The sequence below is a fragment of the Falco cherrug genome, chromosome 3 (assembly GCF_023634085.1).
Source record: "Falco cherrug isolate bFalChe1 chromosome 3, bFalChe1.pri, whole genome shotgun sequence".
In the NCBI taxonomy this organism is placed as follows: Eukaryota; Metazoa; Chordata; class Aves; order Falconiformes; family Falconidae; genus Falco; species Falco cherrug.
Window position 1 is genome coordinate 71,795,667 of NC_073699.1, and position 24,130 is coordinate 71,819,796.

At 39.3% G+C, this 24,130-nt stretch overlaps 2 protein-coding genes across 5 annotated transcripts in view; one reads left to right on the top strand and one right to left on the bottom strand.

Moving 5' to 3' along the window:
- The window catches only part of STX17 (syntaxin 17), a 35,195-nt gene extending 26,457 nt beyond the window's left edge, over window positions 1-8,738 (top strand). For all 4 annotated transcript variants that reach the window (XM_055703788.1, XM_055703789.1, XM_055703790.1 and 1 more), the window contains exons 5-8: window positions 2,690-2,808; window positions 2,892-2,942; window positions 4,987-5,073; window positions 5,780-8,738. In XM_055703788.1, coding sequence (XP_055559763.1) covers window positions 2,690-2,808; window positions 2,892-2,942; window positions 4,987-5,073; window positions 5,780-6,019 — 497 coding nt within the window. In that variant the 3' untranslated portion in view covers window positions 6,020-8,738. The remainder of the gene's footprint in view (window positions 1-2,689; window positions 2,809-2,891; window positions 2,943-4,986; window positions 5,074-5,779) is intronic.
- Window positions 8,739-10,795: 2,057 nt separating this feature from the next.
- ERP44 (endoplasmic reticulum protein 44) overlaps window positions 10,796-24,130 on the bottom strand; it is a 55,383-nt gene continuing 42,048 nt past the window's right edge. The window contains exons 7-12 of the mRNA XM_055703787.1: window positions 23,026-23,083; window positions 21,559-21,675; window positions 17,534-17,645; window positions 16,938-17,079; window positions 13,501-13,603; window positions 10,796-11,389 (exon numbers count right to left, since the gene is read on the bottom strand). Of these exons, the coding sequence (XP_055559762.1) occupies window positions 11,288-11,389; window positions 13,501-13,603; window positions 16,938-17,079; window positions 17,534-17,645; window positions 21,559-21,675; window positions 23,026-23,083 (634 nt within the window). The 3' untranslated portion in view covers window positions 10,796-11,287. The remainder of the gene's footprint in view (window positions 11,390-13,500; window positions 13,604-16,937; window positions 17,080-17,533; window positions 17,646-21,558; window positions 21,676-23,025; window positions 23,084-24,130) is intronic.

Consider the following 24,130-nt stretch of genomic DNA (forward strand, 5'->3'; position numbering starts at 1 on the left):
TTTCAAGTTTGCCTGCCTGTGAAAGCAGCTGTCTTGAATTGCTAACACAGATGCAATATATTGCCTGTTCTTTTGTGCTTAGAGGCTACAGTCCTGAAAGCAAATCTTGGCTGCTGATCTTAATCAAAGGAGCTTCAGCATGCCCGTTCTTTGTAGCTTGTTGCTTCCCATCTGGTAGAGAAGGAAGGAGTTTACAAATTCAAATGGCCCATTTAGAAGGCATCAGTGATACGATGTAGTCCCTTCCCCCCTTCACCATCCTCAGCTGAGGTCCAATAGAAATGGAATTTAATTGCATTTTAAACAAATATTAACAAAAGGTGAGACTCCACTCTTAAAATTACTAAAATCTTTTAGAAGCAACATATTGAATCTTCCAGAGCATTAGATTTTTATCTTGAGTGTAATGAGGTGTGAAGCTGCTCTATGAAATCTGCAGAGGTGTTTTGTATTACTGCATTTCTGTGGAGATGCTGTAAGGGAACCGCTGGAGCCACTTCTATTCTCAGTTCTATTAAAATTGGTTAAGACTTGATAAAACATGAACTAGTGAATATAAATTTCTTACTCAAACTTACAGCCCAAGTGTGACTGCACCTTCTCTTACCCTTCTTGTTCTTTACTTTAGTTTTTTGAAGTGAGTAAAGGATTTTCTTGAGGTTTTTTTCCCCCACTAATTTTTAGTTATTAGAAAACAATAACATTGTAAACCTACATTTTAAATCTTTTTTTAAAAAAATTTAAAAAAATTAAAAAGAATTTTAAGTTCTCTTGAATGTGTCATGCAAAACTACAGTATCATTTCCGTACTTTGAAGGATATGTGTTTCTATAGTAGGTCAGTATACATTGTTAAGGACAGACCAGAGTAAGGAATGTAATTTGTGACGAGGCAATTTTGCTTAGTGAGCTTTTTTATTTTCTTTTGAATTGTATTTTACTTTCAGCCAACTATAGCATGCATGTGGCTGATCAGGGAAGAGTACACTTCTCTTGGCAGAAGAAACGTGATTTTGAAATAGGGTTTTGGAGAATTGAAATGGAATAAAACACTCAAACCCAATGCTAAATGTCAGAATATGTAGCAGAATTGGTTTCTCCAAAAATCCACACATTTGAATATATGATTAATTACGTTGAAAAGAGAAAAGTAATATTTTAGAACTGAGTATACAACATTAGTTAATCTGATGTTATAAACCAAAATATGTCCTGGAGCAGGTGATGATTGCAGAAGGGGAAGTGCCTTCTGTGTCTGGATTCTTAAAGGCAAAGGGGTAGAAATAATTAGAAAGAAAAGCAAGCCTGAAATAAACCCCCAACTTACTTACTCCATCATTGATATTCTGCTTATTTAGTAATTATGGCTGAATATCAGCTTCATTGATGTTGACTTCCATTGATGTGAGAGTAGGAAGATTAAGTCCTTCATGTGTTTTGAGATACTGGGATAAAAATGTTGAGAAATGGACAAATGTTATGAAAATGCATAATTTTTATTTTCTTATTTCCATGAATAAACATGCAGTATTACTGAATTTTTAAATGATTTTTCCATTGTTTGTATCTGTTGTAGTAACAGTTATATAATATTATTGTAGTACCTTTGCACATTCATTGTTTCTCAAGATTTTAATGCAGTATTTACATTTTAGTATTGTTGGACATATCTAACCAGTCTTTCCCATATTAAGCTTTCTCTTGATACTACCCTCAAGGAAAGGAAACATCAGTGTCATGCTAAAGTAGCTGTCTTCCATCAGAAACCAAAGTTGTCTAAATTAACATGATCTTCACACTGTTTATATACATACGTTCTCCAGTCTGCTTTTCATGCTCTCAAGCTGTTCTTTAATCCTTGCTGTGATAAGCCAAACGTGTTGTTCTACTTTATTACCACTTAATTACTTGTCTGTCATTACACACATGGCCATTACATCTGTAGTGGCTCAAGGCTGGGCTCTTTGACTGGAGGAGGTATGTGTACGTCTGTTCATGTATCTGCTCTCCCCTATGCCACCCAGCTGTCTATCATTCCCCATTTTTTCCATCCTAATGTCTTCTGCATTCAGTCCAGGTGATTTAGAAAGGACGGTACTTGAGAATATCTCCATTACACCACAGAGCTGCAAATATTTGCCATCCTCACAGTACCGTTACCCAGCTGGATCCAGCACTGAATGCTGGGAAGCACGTTACTTGGTTTTCACTACTTCTAAAGCCTTTTCCTGCAGCTTCTTTTAGTCCCAAATGGCTGAAAATCAAGCTGGTAGCATAATAATCAATCATAAAATGAGTAACTGTCTGTTCAGTTTTGGAAATACAGTGGTTTTGTGTGTTGGATGTAAATGAAAAGTTTTTGTCCCAAGCTCAGTTTTCTTAGCTCGGTTGATACAAAATTAACTAACTCCTTGAATTCAGAAGTATAATTTAATATAATTCTCAGAACTGATTGTGAAAGCACGCTGATAGAAAGTAATTCATGTCTTTGGCAATAACTTCCTTTTAAGAAACTGTCTGGTGCTGTGAGTAAGACTTTTCCCTATATGAGCATTTTCAGGGCTGCTGTTTGGCTTGAATTAGATTAAATACTGATTTAGCCTTGAGAAAGATTAAGAGCGAGAAACTTTGCACATCACCTGCATTCTGATTCAGTGCATTTATTTATAAACATCGTATTTCTCATTCAGAAACTTCATATAACATGGAAGTGAAGGATGGCTCCCAAAGTTTAATCCAGATCTACTCCCGCCTTCCTGAAATACCTCAGGAAGAAAATGCAGCTGAGTCCTGGGAAAATTTAGAAGAGGTATGTTGCAATGCCTTCACTGCCCTATTGGTGCTTTTGTTTTTAGCAACTATTACAAAGTAACATTTGTTTCTTACTTGTAGGACTTGATTCAGCTTAGCCAGTTGGTGACTGATTTTTCTGTCTTAGTCAGCGTAAGTATTAATTCTGCATTCTATCTTAGAGTCTTGTACAAAAGGAGGGCGAACGGGTAACTCCTAGTTGGGGGAAAAAAAGATGAGCAGTACTTCTGTCCGTAGTGTGAACTCAGACTGAGCTGGTATCACTTACCAAAAAATCAGAATAGCAGAATAGCATTAACTGAATTTTCAGTCCAGTATTTAAAGACTACAAAATCCTAGTCACTGTTAGGAACTTCAGGAAAGTGCCAGCAGAGGCAGAGCAGTTTCCCCACAGTGAGCTGAGATGCCTGCGTGAAGGTGCTGTCTTTGCTACTTGGGACCCATGGTAAATACACCTATAGTTTCAAAGACTGTACGTTAAATACTTTCCAAAGTAGTAGGTGATGCATATAATGTTTACGTCATGTTGTCTAGCAGTAAGGTGAAAGGTTTTATTTTGTTTTTTAAGTGTCAACAGAAGAGAAATGTTCAAAAGCATTATTTTAACTACTCGGCTGCCCCATCTGGTTAGAAAACTAACAGCTTTTCTTTCCCTACATGAGTGACTCATTGCTACAAGTGGCTTTGTGGCTCTCCTGTTGATTGAGGCTCTGTCAAGGTAATTTTTTGAGAAGGCAATAGTCTTCTGTTTCAGCACTAGTGCTGGTAATTGCTCCTAAGTTCTTGTCACCAGAGCAACTACTGATATTCTAGCCAGTGTCCTTGGCCAGAAGCTCTACAGTATTGACCGCAGACTTCTCCACAGGTGCTATTCGTATGTACAATTTCTAATCCTAATGGTGACGATGGCCTTCACCGCACAGGTTGGGTGTTTCTCAAGTACTTTTTCTTGCCTGTTCAGGAGTACTAGAAAAGTCTTAGGTTTCCTTCACCTTTTATCACACCTTTTCTCTGCTGTCACAAAGCTGCCAAAAGGTCTTCATCATCCACACTCAGTTCCCAATATTTAGTTCTTCCTGTGCCACTGGGAATTCAAAGCCACAGTTCTCATCTCCTAGGAGAGTTCTTTAATCTCCTTGCTATCGGATTAGTTGGGATAGATAAGCTAACTTTTATCCTTTCTGCTGAATATGTGCTGCTTCACATATACAGAAAAAAAGACTTAAGATTTCATTAGACAGGAGAGGGACTGCAAAAATTTTTATTCAGTAGCCTAAATGTTAGCAGCTTTAGCTAAAAAGGAGGGGGTTCCTGTTCCCAGGACTTCCTGGATTTCAGACCCAACCATCATTAGATATAACAGCAAGCATCTAAAGTGTGTGGATTGGATACAAGTGAAGGTACCAGAGCTGGCAGATTGAGCAGTTTCTGAATTAGAAAGAGAAAAAAGTTAAGAATGCCTCTTATTTTCAGCTTAAATCTCATTATTTTGTGACATAAACTGCTGAGATTAAAATCAGAACAAACAAACCCCCAAACCCCTTTATCTTCTGCTCCAGTGTTTTCTGAGAGACTGCAGGGGAATCTGACGGCACTTGGAGAAAGGATGGAACATTTTTGTAAAATCAAACAGTGAAATGCAGAGTAACATCAAGTATATTTTCAGTACTGTCACTACTCTATTTGTAAAGTTAAGCCTGTGTTTTATAATGTCATAGTTAAACACTACTATTTAGATTTCTTAGTGCAGTTTTGTATGTTGGAGTTGGTACTGATCTTATAAATGCTCTTTATAGAATTATTTTTTTAAAATTTGAAACTCAATAGGAAACAAAAAGGCCAGTTTGGATTATTTTTCCCTTTGGAATGCGAGTTCATCTATTCAGAAAAAAGATGTAGAAATCCGTATTTTCGGTTGTTTTCTGTAACTGCAGCAACACATTGTATAATACCCACACTATTATTACTTAATAGTTACGATTTTTTTTAAAGTAAGTTTGTAGTTTCAGCCCAGTTTATCAGATGCTATTAATGAACCACCATTAAGGCTGCACGGCTGCAGTGTGTAGCAGATGAAAGTGGCTGTGGGGCCCTGATTACAGGCATTAAAATGGTGTGTATTGGCTCACTGCTGCTTCCCAGCAGGTTACCTCACTCGTAATTCCTTTGCATCTAGTCTCAGCAGGAGAAGATTGACAGGATTGAAGACCATGTCAACAGTGCTGCTGTGAATGTTAAAGAGGGAACCAAAAACTTGGGAAAGGTAGGGATCTGCTCCTGCTGGTGAATCAATGGTACTCTGCCTCCCAGCAATCCTCTGTATTAACCCAATTGATCTGCCGTCTTTAATGCTGAGGGAGCCAGCAATTAAGGAAATAAGAAAGAAATGACTCACAGGTAGCAGGGGAAAAAAAAAAATCAATCTTCCTTGTAATTTTCTGCCACATCCAGACTACTAGGAAATAAAAAATTTTTTTCATTTTTGTAATGCTATTCTGATGCTGCTTTGGTTTATCTGCAAAGACAAGCACATTCAACGATTGGGTCACAAGAATGAAATAAGTGTAAAACAGGTTGATGATAACATACAATTTCAGTCCCATTCTATGTAGATGTCAGTGATAGTTGCTAATAAGCCACAAACCTTGATTCAGGCATGTTACTGAACAGTGAGCATTTTCTCAGTTTCTCATTGACTTAGTGATGGCAACAAAGTAATAAATAGTGTATATAATCAGCCAGAACCATGGAAAAGGGACCTGGTTCACAACTGCATACATGAGACAGCTCAATTTTGACTTGTTTTTACTATGTTCTGTCATGTGTGTGGGATAGGAGATCATCTTTTTTTAAATACTAATTTGTAAAGTTTATCACTGAGCTTTAAGTCATTGCTGAGAGCAATAAGGGGGAAACACACATCTCCACAGGCAAGTATTCTAACTCTTGCTTTTTTTTCCCCTTTACAGGCTGCAAAATACAAGCTGGCAGCCCTTCCTGTGGCAGGTGCAGTCATTGGTGGAGTGGTGGGGGGTCCTATTGGTCTCCTCGCAGGCTTCAAAGTAGCAGGAATTGCAGCTGCACTTGGTGGCGGGATTTTGGGTTTCACAGGTGGAAAATTAATACAAAGAAGAAAAAAAAAAATGATCGAGCAGGTCTGTTCTAGCTGTCCAGAGCTTTCTCACCAAAGTGCCAAAAAATCCAGCTGAAGTATAAATTCATTATGACTAGGAACAAAAGCGTAGTAGCTGCGCTAATGACAGACACGCAGCCTTATGCTTTAAATACAAGGCTGAGCTGTGTGAATTTTGATAAGTGCTGTTACTTGGGAGGGGTCAAACAGTTATGTCAGAATTTCTGTCTTCAGATGTGGTGACATCAGTCCTTTAGAAATTGTACGGGTGACTTTTATTATGAAAATTCTTAGGTGTGTTATATGCACAGCTGTTAAGATGGGTGACAGGTGCTTCATGCCAAATTTGCACAAAGTGTCTTGCAGACAATACAACGAGAGGTATCTGGAGAACCCTAGTGCTTTCCCATGAATGCCACCCAGAAGCTGGAGCTTTTATTATAGTGCTCCAAAGAAAAGGAGATATGCTCCGCGTGTCTTTCATGGTCATAGTACTTTCATTTATCTGGATTCCCAAACTGCCCCTGTGTGTACCCCCAGGGTATGACTGGCTATGCCTGTTCAGTAACGCACAGGGAAGCATTAGCTGCTGTAAGAGGTGAAAATGGTGGGGACTAATATGGAAAAAACCCCTACGTGTGTCCCATATCTGCCTCCATCAGCCAGATCAGAACAGCATCATAAGCAGCTTTTCCCCTTTTTCAGGTACCTTTTTTTTTTATTTTAAATTTGTGAACGTCTTGCTCAAAGCGTAGTTAAGAATTCAACAGTTTAAGCAGCAACCCCGCAGGAATGCTAGTGGAGATTAATAATTTTCCACGGCTGTTCAACTACTTGGCTTGTCCTGAGAACCATACAGGTGACGTGCCGGGCTCTATCTAGCCTTTCGAACCTGAAGCCTCAGCTTAAGCAGTGCTTGCTGATAGATATTGCCTTGGCCTTTGCTCTCCAGCAACAGTGCTGTGGTGGGAGAGCTCTATAGCTTCCCTGGAAGGCAGTGCTGCAGCAAGGCCCACTCTCTCAATAGTCTTTTTTTATCCCTCAAGGGTGGCATTTAGGCACCAGGTCAAAGGACGGTGAAGCAGCGGTGCAATGGTGCCAGTGTCAGCTGACATCCCCAGATGGTGGGGCTGTTTTGAAAATGTCAACCTGATACTGTTTAGAGTAAGTAAACCAGGCTTGCCTGGGTCAGCTGCACACCTCTTGCGTGCCGTTCCATTCCAAACCTTCTGCTTCCACTCACACTTCCACCAGCCACTGATAGCATCTCAGCTTTTTCAAGATTTTGGGACATGCAGTGGAGCCTGTGTGGGGTGAGATACTGTTAGTGCTTTTGCTAGCTTTTTAGAGCAGATGCCTGTTACTCTTACCATCCTTATTTTACTGCTTAAGAAGCCTTTTGCTTCTGAAACTCCCATTGTTAAATACAGAAGGGTTAATGTGTTTTTACTGTCACAGTTGTAATCCGCTGATCAGCCCCTAGTCCTACCTCCATCCTTCCAGGACAGTTCCCACACTACTGCTGCTACTGTTTGGGGGAACAGGAGCTGAGGTTGGGAGGCTGCTTTTTAAAGTTTTTAGATTGTTCAATTCATCCTGAGCTCTGCTTGAGTCTGATTTTATTAGGTGAACACTGACTTCAGTGTTCAGTTACAAGGCTCCCTAGCAGGGAACGCTGTATAAGGAAGCATACTATAGAAGAGGAAGCATACTATAGAAGAGCTCCCTTTTCGTAACCAGTACTTTGATACCATCATTGGAAATAACTGTCTGCTAATGACAGATGATAGGGCTTTCTGCCTAGAGGCACTGTAAGCAACTGTTAGTTACAGCACAAGCATCTTTTTCTGAACGGTTCTTCCTATTACTTTTAAAATATGATTGAAATCGGTATCTGTCAGAGCATTGTGTCTACTTCAGGTAGGTCTGAGGCTCAGGGAAGCAACACATGCGAGAATAGTTTTCACAAGAAATCACAAACATTGTCAAAAATCCATGTGTTAAAGCCACAATGCCTACATCTGTAAAATCTGCTGGAGTGGAAAACTTGACCTAAGTAATTCAGCTCCTTTGCTCCAGTCAGGCGAAAAGCAGGTTTTTTTAAATGCATCTATGAGCTTGTAATAACTTCACACTAAGGCTATTCATTCCTTTGATATGTAATTTGTACATTTAAAGGAAGAAAAAAAGTGTTCTTAATCAGAAACTGTGATTGATTCTTTGTATGATTTTTCTTTGTATGATTTTAAAAACCTGTCTGCTTTCCTACTGTATGCTTCAGAATCCCATGTGTTTAAATGACAGCAGCCACATCAGAGACATTGCAGACTCCACCCTCTCCCTCTGGACTAATGCCAGGACAATCTAAATTCATAAAACTGAATTCCTGCTGCAGCTTATACGAATTCAGCTTAGTATGCACTCATTATATGAAATGTCTAGCACAAAAAACTATTCTTCCTCCTTGTGTCTTTAAGGAAGCAATTTCAAAACGTGGTGTATGCACTAGACTTGGCAGAGTATTATTTAAGCTATGATTTTTTTTAAATAGGTGGTTTATTTACATATGTGAAGAAACATGGGCATCTGAATAACCCCAAACTAGCATTTAAATTGCTAGGCACGTGAGTCAGAAGCAATGTGAGATAAAATAATTCTTTCAGACCAAATACAACTTTTTGCCTATGAGATTGGTTGTAGCATTTACTGAGAACGTCGGACTTTATTTCTTTTCAGCAGCTAAAAGATTAATCCCTCACAAATTTTATATTGTTAAAAAAACTGCATTAACAAGATTTGAGTCCTGTATTAAATTACCAAACACATACTTCAGCTATTGAAATACTTACATTAACTGAAATTACACAATTTCCTAAAGTGGTGCATGCATCTAGTAACTTGTACGTATTACCAGTTCAGAAATGGAGTCCTTAAGGGGAGTCCGGCATGGTTTTGTTCGCTATGGGGATAACACTAAAATTTTTGACAGCTTCCTAGGAAAGCCTCAAGAAGCACTGAATGGAGTGGTTAGCTGAGCACTGAATGGTTAAAACCACTGATGTAGATGATCAGAGTTGAAGGGATCAGTTTGAAACGCATCTCACATTTTGTCCAGCGCTCGCTCTCTAGGCAAACTCTGTATCATCAGATACTTAAAAAGCTCAAGTGATGCTCAACATCACATCAGGCAAGCATACCTGGACTTCAGCTGTTCAACCTTTCTGCTGGCAAATAGAAAAATCACTCTGAAGTTGGTACAGCCAGGTCAAGGGTCATCAAGAACACAGGAGAATCAGGTCCAGCTCCAATGAATGCACAATGAAATGACTTCAGTGCGTAACGGTCATAGAACTATTACATCTAATTGTCTACCTAGTGCTGGGATGCCAAAGCTCTGGGAACGAGTCCTTACTCAGAAAAGCAAACCTGGATTAAGGAACGGTGGAGGGGGTTTGAACATCTCTCTCACTTTCTAGCTGAAAGCACCGGCCACTCTGCATCTCTCTCCGGAAAGATAAGTTTAGACATTTATAAATAAGAATCCAAGGAAAAACGGGAACCTCAGAGGAGCTGGATAAATACTTGTAGGCACCAAGCAAGAAGTGACTAAAGTGTCAGGTGCTTGAACAACTCCAGTAGTTCTGTAGCACCACCTGCAGATAACAAGCGGCAGTCTTAAACCCATACCCTGCTCACATCTTTAGATTCCAGCTGGAAGCGGGGTATGACTACACTGCCAAAAATGCTTGATTTGGCATGAGATGGAGAACAGGACAGGAGAAGACCTGGTTTTCAAGTACTTAACGTGCACTTCAAAATGCAGATTCAGAAAGCCAACAAAAAAGCATGCTTGTAAACAAAATCTTGCAATACTTCTAGCTACCAATTCTGCATCTACTCCACTGTAGCTTAGTGTTGCTTGGTATCGGCGGCTGTCTCCCTTGAATCGCCCCTAGAAAGCTCATGTAACCTGTTGCTGCAGGGGCTTGGTTCAGCAGGCTCTCTTGGGATCAACTTCTGCCCCAGCTGCACCAGATCATGTTAGTCTTCTGTCAATAACTGAATAGGTGGCATCTGGCTGAGAGGCAAAAGGAATCCTGAGCTGTGAACTGCAGAGGCTGGGGCACTTGCGAAAGTCAACATGAACCCAGTTAGTCCACCCATCCAAAGAACAAGCTTCTGAGGACACTAAACCTTGCAGGCCTAAGTCATGGACCTGGGTTCTTTGTAGTTAGTGTACTGCACAATTCCAGTACTAATTTGTCTCAAGCAGCGCACCCCACATTAACGTATTTTTTTCCATCTTGCGGTTTCTATATGTTCATCTCACCAAGCAGCTTGAAGATGCATTGAGAAAAGCCCACATTCTGGTATTATGCACAACAGAGAAGTCCACAAGGAAAGCAGCAATTCTTTCTTCAGAGCAGAATTCAAAGAGTATGCAATACAATAAATAAGGCACAAGCCAGAGAAAACGAGTATGAGAAGACCTACAATGGTTGCTCAGAAAGTGAATGTCTGCCAGGAAAGCAGGGACCCAGAGAAGAAAAAGAAAAAACCGAGTAATTTTAACATACATAAAGAGATTAATTTAAGACTGACAAAACTAAGATGGCAGTCCACCCCTAATCCTTTCCTACTTTGAAGGGTTTCCAAAATTCGCGTTCTTTTAACACAACCATGTGGATAATATAACGATATTTATAATTCCAGGAAATCTGAGCAGGTCAATACAGCCCTTTCATTCAAAGTACAGCCATTATCTTAACAAGCTTTCCTTTCCTCACTTGGTATTTTAATAGTCAGAAATTTTTTAATCATTTAGACATTAACACCCAGTAAAGCACCACACGAGATTCTGTAAAACTTTAATTTATTCCCCTCCCGAGTATCCAGAATAGAAGACCCTCTTTAAGTTGGAGAAAAATGTGACAAAGAAATAGATTACCAGGATAGCTGTTCACATGAAGAAGAAGCACATACTACCAAGGTTACACAGAAAACAACCCAAAAGTCCTATTTAATGGGATAGTGCAAGTTAACAGCATGTCTCTGGCAAGGATACCTTCATTTGGATTATAAAAGTTTTACAGAACAGAGTTAGATCAAGAGTCTGGATGGGTCTCTGATATTTGACAATACCATTAGGAACATACTGTTTGAAAGATGCTGTACAGAATGACCCACCAAACAAATGTATTTACAAGCCTGGGGAGGAAAAAATTATTTTTCAGTTTATTCAAAATAAAAATACACATAGAATTATGAAAATATAGGTTTACTATTTCCACCACACAGAAGTCAATGCTGCTGTCTGAAAGGCTTGCAAGATTAATTCAAGTTTTTAAAGTTCATCTTTTTCCCTCAATAAGGTGTACCTATGTTCACTGGGTGCCAGTTTCTGGAATGAGCTCTCTGGTGGGCTGCTTGCTAAATCCTGAATTGGCTGAAAAACAGAACAAACAGCAAAATTTCTTGTTAGACTCATTTTAATAATTAACAACCTCCATTAAATGAACTACTAGTATTAATAACGGGAGTGCACGGATGTCCAGCATTTGCACAAACGGAGGGGGATTTTTTTGGAAGGCACACTGTAAAGTCCCAAGCAGGTGGAATACACACACACACACACATTAATTAAATAAGCACCATCAGTTAAGGATGCTCCTTTCGCTGGCACATCTCAAAGGTAATGGGCGCACAAGTTTATGTGCAAGTGACTTAAAAGTACTGCAAATGCACCCCACTGTGTATTTGCTGGAGTCTATCTACTGCTTGCTTTCAAGGCATTCTAGTTTGTGTGTTTGTTTTTGAGATACACCAGGGCAGAAGTGGTATTGCTGCCAAAATATTCTACAATTCCTTTTCTACGGAAACTAAAAAACCCCAGAACACAAACATGCAATTCAGGGGACGCACATGAGCTAAGACAGCAGCCTCCAGTTTAGTTAAGGCCAGTATTTCCATCGCACACGCATACACATCTTCCACAAGATGGCAGGATGCCATATGGAGATGAGAAAATAAACATCCCAGGTTTTGCACGCATTTTTCAAGGCAGAATGAAGACAAGAGCAAGCCCGCAGCTCTAGGCAACCAGCCTGTGCCCAGACAGGCAGCAGGATCCTGGGCCTCTGCAGGCTCCCTCCCTCGCTGGCCAAGCCTGCTCCACACCGCAGCTGCCCGATGGCAACTTCCCACACGCGCCTGTGCAGCTCCGAGCTGACTGCCCTACGCCTCAGGCTCCAGCCCTGTTTTCTGCATCTCCTCATACCGACCTGAATTCCGGTTGCTCAATACATTCCTGAGGGAGTTGCCAGTTAAAGGAATGACTACTGAGACAATTCAGCCCCTGTGTTTTCGCAGCCAGTCATGACAACATTCAGAAGCATTCATTCTCCTGGCTCAAGGCAAGCCCTCCAGGGCTTTCACACTTTTAAATCTTTTAACTTTGAGCAGGGCGACAGGAGGCTGCACTCACAAGGTTTAGCGCAGTGCCAGCCTTGCCACATCCTACAGATGACCAGGGAAAACGAGCCCGTAGCAATAAATCGTTTCTGCCCCTCACCCATGGATTCTGGGATGGCCCAAGACAACCCAACACAAGGGCACCAGATCTCTGGGTCCAACGTGGCTCTGAGCCTAGACAATGCAACATATAACTTAAAAGTGTTTTAAAACAGTTATTTTTTTAGAGGGTAATGAGAAGGTTGCCTGACAGGCTGTTAGATTTGCACTTTTCAGCCTGACAACAAGCATATGAACTGAGTGGTGTATCAAGAAGATAGAAGGCTGGTCACGACACATCTGCAAGACTGGGCTGGGCAGAGGGAACCAGGGCTGGTAATGTCCTTTCTTTTCTGCTTCTTGGATTAAACTAAGCACTGATGTTGTCCAGGTTTTGTCTGGAGAAGAATCTAGTAGTTGTGTTCCTGAAGAGATTCCAGGAGTGACTTCCAGGCATGTAATCATACAGCATGACAACCTTTGAGCAGAACAGTGAGGAATCCAAGCTGACAAATTCAGCCTGTGACCACTATTAATGCCACCTGTTAATGGCATTAATGAAAGTAATATGCCCCACTACCACTTACCAATCTTTTGTTCATGCTCTAATAACCTGCCTCCTGCTTGGATTGGTGTCAACGAATGAATATATAAAACATTCCATCAATGCATGTTTTCCCTTAGAAGCACCCTCTCACAGTGCATCGTGTGGGAAATTATGCATCTATGACATACCAGTTTTTGCACTGAAATCACAGGAGAACGCAAGAGCAGGTCTATGAGCCCAGAACAGCCATGTAGCCCAAGATCTGTTTCATTCAAGGCAAACGGGTACCGTATGTTCCCCTAATGCTGTCCCTGCCTTTACCCAAAGGAAGTTAAAGGAAGAGCGAAGCTGAAGTAGCAACGTTATGCTTCTATAAACAGATTTATCTTTCAGGAGACCAAAGTTAAAAGTGCATGTGTATTAGAAAGCACAGCTCTGACAAGGAGTGAAAATAGGCCTTTATTAAATGGCCAGATTAAATACATTTGTTGAAACCTTACCTGACCAGGTGCTACATCAGTTGGATCAGGGCCATGATGAAACTCTCTATGCAATTTTCCAGAATGCAAGTCTAGTACAAATTGTTTCAGTTTACCTGGAACTCTGGAACAAATCCAACAGAAACACACACATTTATTACAAGTTAAGTCTGAACACAGAAGATTTAGAGTGCACTGTTTAGAGTAGCCAAACAGTGTTTATCTAGCACACTATGCCCACTTTTAGGTGATTAATACAGGACAGGAAGCCAAATGGTTTGTTAAGGTATCCTACCAACTTCTTTTTCTTTCCACTGTCTCTTGAGAACACAGCAAGTATTTCATCTTTTCAATAACTCCCACAGAGTGGTACTAGCCGATAACTTCATTGTATACTCACTTCAGCTCCCCACTAACCGTAATGTAAGAGGGAACAGCAGGTTCCAAATGCACAGTTTACAGATACAAATGACAGTTGGGTAGCAGTATTGACAAAGCATCTTTGAAAGGCTCTCCAGTGCCTAAGCAACTGCATATACACTAGAGATAAGCACCGAGAGGATATCAATGTAAATCTAATCTGAGATCATCTACTGTCACCCACAGCAGACATGTTAAACTACAGCATCCAATTTTATTTGTAAAACATCAAATAGACTAAAAAGCTTAAAATGAAGGAGCTGATCTAACAAGTATTAAAGATGAGATAAAAAAACATGTGAGCACTATGCATGCAATCAAAAGGAAATGTATGAACAGAGACAGGTTTTGTAGGGAGTATTTCATCAGACCACTTATTAAATTTAGGAAAAAGGGACACAGTGTGGTCAGATGGGCTATCAGCAGCGTTGCAGATCATCAGAAAACTCCACGGACAAAATACAGCTTAATATAGAGTCAGAGGGTATCACTACAGCAAAGTCTGTAACTCATCAGTATTACAGTGGTACTTCGAGGGATCTCTTCCCCTCCCAGATCAGGAATTAGTACCGACTGAGAGAAGAAGGATCATTCCAGCCCAGTTGTAGGGACGGCAGAATCACTGCTCCCTGCTTTACCTCAGGCTCCTGTCCTGTTCTAGGTCGGGCACACTGCCGGAGACATTCCTCTCTAACCTCCTCCCCTCTCCTAACGCAGCAAGGGCATCTGGTGCCTACAGCCTCTTGTACCTCAGCCAGTTCTTGCTGAGAAGCTACAACTGATCTACCAAACAACTCCCGGCTATAATTTCCAACCTGGAACAGCAGGATGAATAGGGCCAAGTGGCCAAAGTATGAGGACAAAATATTGAGTGGTGGTCTCATTTGCCTATGAAGTGGCTATTCTCCAAAAAGACAACTCCCTAAAAGAGAGAGGAATCTTTTAATGGGCCAGTTGTGAAAGTGCCATATGCAAACCCTACTGGTTGGTGGCAGCACTAAGATCACAAGAGACAGTCTGGGGCCAGTTTGTAGGAGTCCTGAAAACGTACTGAAGTGGCAGAAATCCTTGCAGGTAGATGAAATTCTCATAATTAAGACTGTACCTGTTATTAAAAAAACACCAAAAAACAAACCTAACAAAAACCAACCCTACCAAAAAACCAAAACAGAAATCCAAACCACACACACACAAAACAATGTCACCCTAGGAGCTCCAAGCTCCCCTTGTTTCCAAACTGTTAGGTATTTCTAAGCATCAGCTCAATCTCCTAGAGTAAGGCTGGATAATTACTTATCCTTAAGCAACTGTCTCCAATCCTGATGTATCTCTCTCATCTTCATTTGTATGTAACAACTGGTATACAAACATGCAAGTAGCTGTTATTAAACTGGTAATGAATTCCAGAAACATAACACCTAAGAAACATAAGGTCCAGTGGAGAGCTGTAAAGATGATGAGGGGACTGGAGCACCTCTCTCACAGGGAAAGGCTGAGAGAGCTGGGCCTGTGTAGCCTGCAGAAGAGAGACTGAGAGGGGATCTTAGCAGTGTCTACAAATATCTTAAGGGCGAGTGTCAGAAGGACGGGCCGGGCTCTTCTCAGCGGTGCCCAGTGACAGGACAGGGGGCAACGGGCACACGCTGAAACAGAAGAAGTTCCACCTGAATATGAGGAAAAACCTTCTTTTCTTTGAGGGTGACGAAGCACTGGAACAGGTTGTTCAAAGGTTGTGAAGTCTCCTCTGGAGACGTTCAAAACATGCCTGGACACGATTCTGTGCAAGCTGTTCTAGAGCAGGGGGAGCTGGACTAGAAGATCTCCAGAGTTTCCTTCTACCCTAACCACTCTGTGATTCTGTGATAACATGAAAGTCTAAACTAAACATCTCTATTACCCCTGTAAGAAATATTAATTTATTTCAAGGCTATTTCAAAAGTGGTAATAAAAAGTGCTTTCAGAATGCAATTACCGCCCCCCCCCCTTTTTTTTTTAAAAAGTGATGGTGCATGCAGTGAACATGATCTTCCAAAGAAATGGTAACAGAGGGAGAAAAATAGTCACTAGAATTTCAACATACATAACTTTAGGTATTTGAAGAGCACTATTTGAGATACATCAAACAGAAACTACATTTTAAGAATAAGCCTGTAGAGAATTCTGGGGAGAAGCTAGGTTTGAACCCTCCTTCCAAATGTCAAATTTCAGGTAGAAAAATGCCTCCTGGAATGGCAGAATTAGACATGGGGTTACATTCACATTGCAAGCTAAGCTTGCACTTTGAATCCTTGGCTCTGACAAAAATTAAATACCCTGAGTTTTTAAAAGTATGAATGGACAAAAATTCAAGTCTCAAAGCCTAAGCATCTAACCAGGACTTAACAAGCAGTGTATATGCAGGTACCTCCTTTGAAGCAGAAACTGGAGTTCAACACACAACCTGAAGGCAAAGACAGAGCGTTTGTCTCATGCTGAAAGCCCCTGAAAATAATACTTACACATCCTCACTCCTCAACTGAACCAGGGGAGACAGAACATTTCTATGCCAGCTTTCCAGGTTTTGACTAATGCAGGAAGGGTGGAATTGCACAGCAGGAAAAAGCAAGCCAGCAGGCGAGCAGGCTGGGAATTCTTACGTGGTGCATTTTACAGTAATCATTGCGTAACACAGCACTTAAACATTCCATGTAGTATTTTAAACCTTTTACAGTTAACTGATATCTCTAGATCACCACTAAAAATACCATGCCAGACTCCATATGCCTAACTACTATGGAAAATAGCAGAATTTTGAAATAAAAGAGCAGCAGTATCTAAAACTGTAATGCAAGCTTCTCTTCTTGCGTAAAGCAATGCAACTCTGTATAAACAATGACTTCACACCAATTCATATTGCTTTAAGGCTGACACCGAACCATACACAGGCAGCCTTACCTATCCCAGATTTACTCATCTTCCTACCATAGTACTGATTAAAATACGAGCACATCTTTTCCTTTGTTCTTCTCAAATTAAAATGCACGAAGAAAAATACTTACGACAAGTCATTGAAGTCTGGAAAGACATACATGTGCCTAAAGCTATCAATGGCAATAACAGGGCAGTCTGCTGGAGTCTTCTGAATGTGGAGGAGTGGGTGCCTGAATTTATCACAGTCAGCATGGAGGAAGTTTATTGTACCTTAAAATTGTGAGCAGGCAAAAATCCATGTTAAGATTTTTTTATTATTATCTTGAAACCCTAACCACTCATAACTATTACAAAGGTGGAAATACTCGATAGATAAAACAAGCAGAACTTGAAAGTAGATTTAAATAACTAACACCACCAAAATAACGGATTTTCTTCAAGAGGTTTTGGCCACAATCCAAACAAGTTTTGTTTAATATCTTCTCTAACTGCATTAAGTCACTTAGACAAAAAGGATTTCTGAAACAGCTGCTTACCAATAAATTGTGTATCTATTTTAATAATTTCTAGAGGAGTCAGTCCGTCCTCACTGTCAAAAGTGCATAAAGCCGTTTGGTCTCAAGCTTTTTAAAGCTAGGATTCTGTTTGGCCTCTGCTTCCACTCTACTGAGTTCACCTGAAAAAATTATACCAGTAAAAACAAGTAGTAGGAGTTCCTACAAACCTTTTTCACTTATTAACTGTCGTGCAACCTCCTGTTGGAATTTCTCTAAACTCTCCAAGTCATCTTTCATGTGGAAAAGTATGAGAAAAGGAAGGCCTTCTTCTGTCAGTTCCTGCACAGAAAACAAATGACAAATCTTATTCCTTCCATTTCTTAAGGGCACTTTAGTGACTCCAGCAATTTTCAAAAATCAGTGAGATCTCTACTTCAGTCCTGTCTGTTTAACTGTTTTTAAGGAAGTTAACTGCTGACACTTCATCTAAGATACCCGAGTGATACAGTTAACCGTATTTCCTTCCTCTATCATATACAGCAGATAAAGAATGAAGGTATTTCATTATCAACATGTCGGGAAGGGATACACTTGCAGTGGAATATATTGGAATACTTGCTCAAAAGAAATAGCCCAATTCTGAGAAAACATATCATCTTCATAGAAACAGCAAAAAGGCCTGAACAGTATGGTATTAAATGCTGTGTAAAGCTTGAGGGTGTATTCTAGATCCAGTCCTAGCTTGTTCATATACTAAACTGTTTTTTCTTAGCATAGCACAACAAATTTGTGGGTTTTTTCTTTAAATAACTCCATCCTAAAAAGAAAAAAAAATTAAAAGGAAAAAGCAGAAGCTGTATCAGTTATGATCAGGTACTGCTCTTTCGCCAGTATGTGTGTCCTTACTGGTCATCTGTATACCACCACTATTAAATTCACAGGCTACCATATTACTAAAACTGCTGAAGAAATGAAAAGCTTTGTTGGACAGGCAAGCTCTAGCTCCTCATAGGAATGCATTCTTGTAGCCCTAGTGCCTTTTAAAGATCTCTGTCCAGGGACAGATAAATGCAGGAAGCCCCTGAATAATTTATTCAGGATTTTTCTTTTACCCAAAGCCCAAACAACATGCATTTGCTTGCTTCGAAAGTGATTTTTAGGCACCTTTAAACATCAGCTCAACTCGCTACAGCCCAACTCAAGAAATAATCACTTATCTAACAAATGCCTACAGTCTTGCCTATCTTTCATTTGCACAACTGGTGTACAAGGAAGTGCTACTATTTCTTTGGTTCTAGTCTGAATCAGAATAAAATCTGCTTTTTGAGAAAGCAGCACTCATTTGTTCTGCCACCAAATAGAAGAGTTTCTGCAGATTTTTCCATTTGCAGTAAATTGGAAGAAATGCTTTCCATATCAGCAGGCAGCCAGTTACACAGTCTACATGAAACGGCTGTCATTCTCCCTTCAACCAAGTCCGTCAGGTAAGTTGAAGCTTTGTTTTTTAACAGCAGATTGCAAAGGTCCTCAGAACTTCAGCGCTCTTGATGAAATCTGAGCTTCCCAATCCAACCCTAAAACCAACACTAATCATATTTGCTCGTTCTCATTTTTACACACATGAATTTGGCTGGGTCTCTGCCTGCTCTCCTGTTAAAGGATGGGAAAAAGTCTGTTTTGTAGCACCATGATTATGGCTCTATTTCCTCACTCATTTCAGCAGGTATATTTCCAAGGAAGAACTCACACAGCTTATTATTCCAGCTCTAAGCTCGCCTCTTGCTTGCAAGCACCTAAAACGACAACCTTGAAGAATTATATTCACAAGATCAATTAATGACCAAATAGGCCGTTAGGACTGCTGGCTTGAAAGCCTTGCCAATCTTGGCTCTAACTAGTTCCTAAAAAGTGCCTTCCTTTGCTTTTCTACTCCAGCTTTCATACTGTGCCTTACTGATCAGGACACGGCAAACAGAATAGCATTTCATTTGCTTTGGACTGCTCCCTTGGAGGCTACTGTCTTGTTCGGCACTGAGAATATAAAAATATTTTTTCATTAGATCTGAGCTTCCCACTTTACTTCTGTACGCCTTTGAGAAGTTTTTTACCCTTTCAAAACTTTTCAATTCAGTACCATCGTTAAACCACACGGTTCGTTGTATTCGTATAACATAGAGCTAAACAGACTGATTACAGGTTAAACAGTGATTTCTTCCGCTTATCACTGATCCCAACACCCTTTTCCTGTGGAGTACAGGGACAGTCTTCTCCAATAGACAGTCTTCTCAAACTCTAAAGCAAGGTCTTCTACTTAATTACTACATGCTGTCTAAAGTCACAATGATGAGCTCTGTTCAGATTGGGCATCTTCCTGGCCAGTCTGCCCATGACGCTTATCAGATAATGAAAGCGTTAAGAAAGAAAATAAGGGGAAAACCTACCAGCAGTTTATAGAGGCCAATTTTGATTTAAAATTTGAATTTAAAATATGTGGTAGAAATGTTTGTCTTTATGTTATTTATATGGCATTGTAGTACCATAAACACAGCTTAACAGTCACAGCACTTCATATTTTTACCCTGTAATATTGTGCAGTATGTATTAAAGGCCCATTCAAATACTGTACAATCTCAGCAAGCAGAATTATCTCCGTTTTGGCACATTTAAATGTGTTTGGGTACTGGCAGCACTTAAATCTTTAAACAAATGTTGCTAGGCAAAATGTCACATTGGAATTGTAAATATCTGCCTAAGTAAACAGGAATGGAACATTGAGAGAACAACCAGAAAAACCACAACACAAGGTGGTACAAGCTGAGAGTGATGAACCTTGGCTTCTAAGGCTCAGAATCCAATTTCACCACAGGAAAAGTACACTGAAAATCTACCACGCACTTCTAAAGATGTTAACATGTAGCACCTTGTACCTATTGAGTTGCAAGTCAAGGATTAAAGTTTGTTTAACTAACTGAACTTTCCAAGAAAAAGTTGGCAAGGTTGACTAGAAGGTTGTACTTAAACCATCATGTGCATCCCACCCTCCCCCTCCCTCTGTCATATAAACTGACATGTTGCATGCGCCCAGAACAGCAGTGTTACAGACATTCTGGATTCAGCATAAAAAAAATAAAGCGTGCAAACTGAGAATGAATCATATGACTGATGCTTTGGTTTCTAATCCAGTGTGGACAATATACTGCAATTTATTACAAACCTCACCAGAGTTTCTAGCAGATGCTGTAGCTATCTAAAAATACTCCTTTTGAGATACTACAAACTTGCTAATTTTCTACAGATTTTTTTCCTGTTGGTTATTTTTTTAAAAAAAAAAAATAATATGGAGTTGGAAATAGATGAAAGGAGTGAGTTACAAAAGAAAACAGAAAAGTATTGGAAGAAAATAAGGCTAACAAGAAGAAGAGAGACATTTAAAAGCAAACCTCCAAATTCAATCTTATGATTTACAGCTAAAAAAAAGAAACCCAGGAGAAAGAGCAGCGAAGCTAAAAAGATTAAGAAGGTACCAGTGGTTAAACACAGACTGACCAAAAAAACCCCCACAAAAGTCACGTTTTTTTATTACAGCTCCTAGAAAACTGCTAGTTCAGTAGATTGTCAGCCACCATTTAATGTGGTTATTTATTAGCTAATGCTTTGGAAGTGGTTAGTACAGTAACATTTTTCTGCTACCAACTTTAACATTAAATTTTGAAAGCTGATTTATAACTGAAGGACAGTTCACAACTATTTTAGTCTTTCAAACTGTCACAGACATGCTGACATGGATATTTTCTACACTGACTAGAAACATTTTCTCCAGATCATAACAGATGCAAAAACCACTTAACATTTGTGTCTGGATCTTAAATCAACATTTAGTCATAATATCTATATAAATGTACTTACTTCACTAATAACACAACCTACTCAAGGTGTTACACACATTCTTACACGTGCACATTCTTAGCATCCCAAGTGTCCACACTCTGCAAATCACTAGACATTTCTTACGTGACGTGTACACATAATCATAACCTCTGGTAGGGTATGAAACTGCTACAAATCTGCCTCCAGTGAATTTCAAGTCTAACCAAAAAGCTCCAAAAGAATGAAAAGACATTACCTGACAGCTATTCTCTGCCAAAAGTGGAGAATGAAGGGAGTTCTTTGGCATGGATTAGAGACCTTGAAAAAAACATTTTGGTTTTAAGAAAGAAACCCCAAAAGTAGAACGGTAAAAAAAAAGTCTTACCTCCCCATTTTCAAATGTAATTTCTCGAACTAGTGGTACACATTTATCTTGTGTCCATGCATAAATCAAATCAAAATTGGTTAGCGAGCCTAAATACACCATATCTGGAGCATTTTCCTGTTGAAAAGAAAAATATACTAGTTGAGAAACAGTAAAAATGACATTGCTACCTACAAAGAAGGTTACCTACCTGGCAAAGTAACAATTTTCATATAAATACTGAAAGCCAATTTTACACCAATATTCAACCTTTGTGCATGCAACATTTCTAATAACTATGTTACAAAAGTACAACAGGAAAATAAATATAATGTATGATCATTTATGCAGTCAACTCCACTTTTTAAGAAAACTTAAGAACAACTGAAAGGATACTTTGCTTCCAAATCAGGGATGCTTCAAACAGAGGCTATTTGTTAGGTTGAGAAATAGTATCTCCATACCTAAAAATCCCATGTAGATATAACTAAACGCAGATATTAATGCTACTTCATGCTGATAGTGACAGACTCACCAAAACCATGCTCCTAATGTCCTACACAACTTGAAACTGGTATTTTACATTTGCTTTGCCGAAGAGATATGAATAAATAATAGTTTTCCTTCATTCACCAGTAGTTTCAACTCAGAATTCAGTACTGTCATCTTTTAATGTAAGTGCAATTTTGATTAACATGAAGTGAAGCATGACTTTGCAAGATGTGGCCATGACTAAGCACACCTTAATTCAGAAACACCATATAAGTCAGGTAACCTAATAAATTCTGCTTTTGCAGAAAAAAATATTTTAATCTCCATTCCCCTTTAGGTCTTTTTTAATTTATTTCTCTTTTGTAAGCAACTATCTTCATACATCAAATTTGATAAAGCACATTTTCAGATACTAATTAGGTTTCTAAAAAGCAATTCTTGCAGATTTTCTTCTTTCTGAATTTTCCCTCAAGCAGAGCTATGTTTATGACAGTTTGTTAACAGGTAGTTAATTTTACTATTTACTTTTTTTTTTTTTTTAAATGCAGAGAACAGGTCTTGACCCTTGTGGGCTCAGACACATAAGACAGGCAAGTGGCAGTCAGAAAAATAGTAATTGTCACTTGCTTTGAAAAACATGAACTGCACCAGCTTGAACTTTGCAGATTTTAGTGACTTCTACAGAACACAAAGTATCTACACATGATGAATTGACTGTGTTTCTAAGAAAAAAATATTCTATACATCGACATTTAAAATGACAGAGGTTTTGTGCACTCAACTGGCAACAAAGGAGATGGAGATCTTTTTCACTGACTCAGAAACACTACTTTTTACTAGAAAATCTAGAGAAATCTTATTTCTCACACTATTTAGTAATGAAATAAATTAAAAGTTGAGATGCAGTAACATACCGAATGATCTGAATTTAGTCTCCATTAGTTCATATTCATATATAATGACAATAAGCAGAATAAAATACATAGTTACACTTACCCCTGGTGGCTTGTAGATTACATTGTCTCCGCTAAATCTCTCTGCTTTTGAAATAGCCCTACAACAAACCAACCAGTAAGCATGTCTTGGTACAGACAAATAAAATAACTAAGATACCAAACCCCGTATTTTAATTTGCTATCCTTTCTTTACTACTTATTTTTCCTTCAAAATTTGAGAATTAAAATCCTGGATCTTTAAGGTAAACTGTAAAGTGACTCCACAGAAACTTGGCCTGGCTATATAAGAAGGCATTAAGTGAGTCAGCAAGATGCGTCCCTAGGATTAGAAGTGTGGACTAAAGGCATCGAAGTGCAAGTGATGAATGCCGGTACTATTTTGGATAAGAGATTATCAGAAAAAAATGTTAATGAATTAATATAATCATGTAAATTAAAATAAGTAAATAAACAAATAAATACCTATTATTAAGGAATAGGTTTGCATTTACTCTTCCTATTCCATTGTTACACTAAAAATTTACATCTCATCTACCCTCATAAAGAAGGGCTTTGAGGTGCTCTACCAGCCCAAGCAATGAGAAAATGGATAGCAAATAAGCCCATACCGTCCACTTTGCCTTCAAAGCAGACTTAGAAAGCACAGGACACAGCATGCAGTTTCTGACCACTGATGATATGGTATGTGTGTACCCAGAGAACACATACAGTTCCTCCTTGATATTCAGCTTACGATGTTGTCATACTATGTTGCTGTCTAAACTCACCAATTCCCAAACTCCACAATGTCACTTTAGTAAATTCCTCCTGCTCTTCTGGAATATTTTGTGGTTTCTTAATCCCAGCCACAACAGAGCACCCTGAAAGCTGCCAGCTTGTGCCCCCAAAATTATCATCTCTTATTCAAACAAATGAGGACAGCTATGCATCCAACACAGGAGACAAAAAAAAAAAAAAAAAAAAGAAAGGAAATAGAACTCTCAACAGAAATAAACCCTTTCACCACCTTCAGACATTGAAAGAGGCCTCCTTTCCTCTCCCATGCCTTAATGTTCCAACATAACTCATGCTAGCAAGACAGAACTGACTGGCTGCACGTGCCAGAAAAGAGTAAATGAGCTACCCATTTCTTTTCCTTTTAGCTT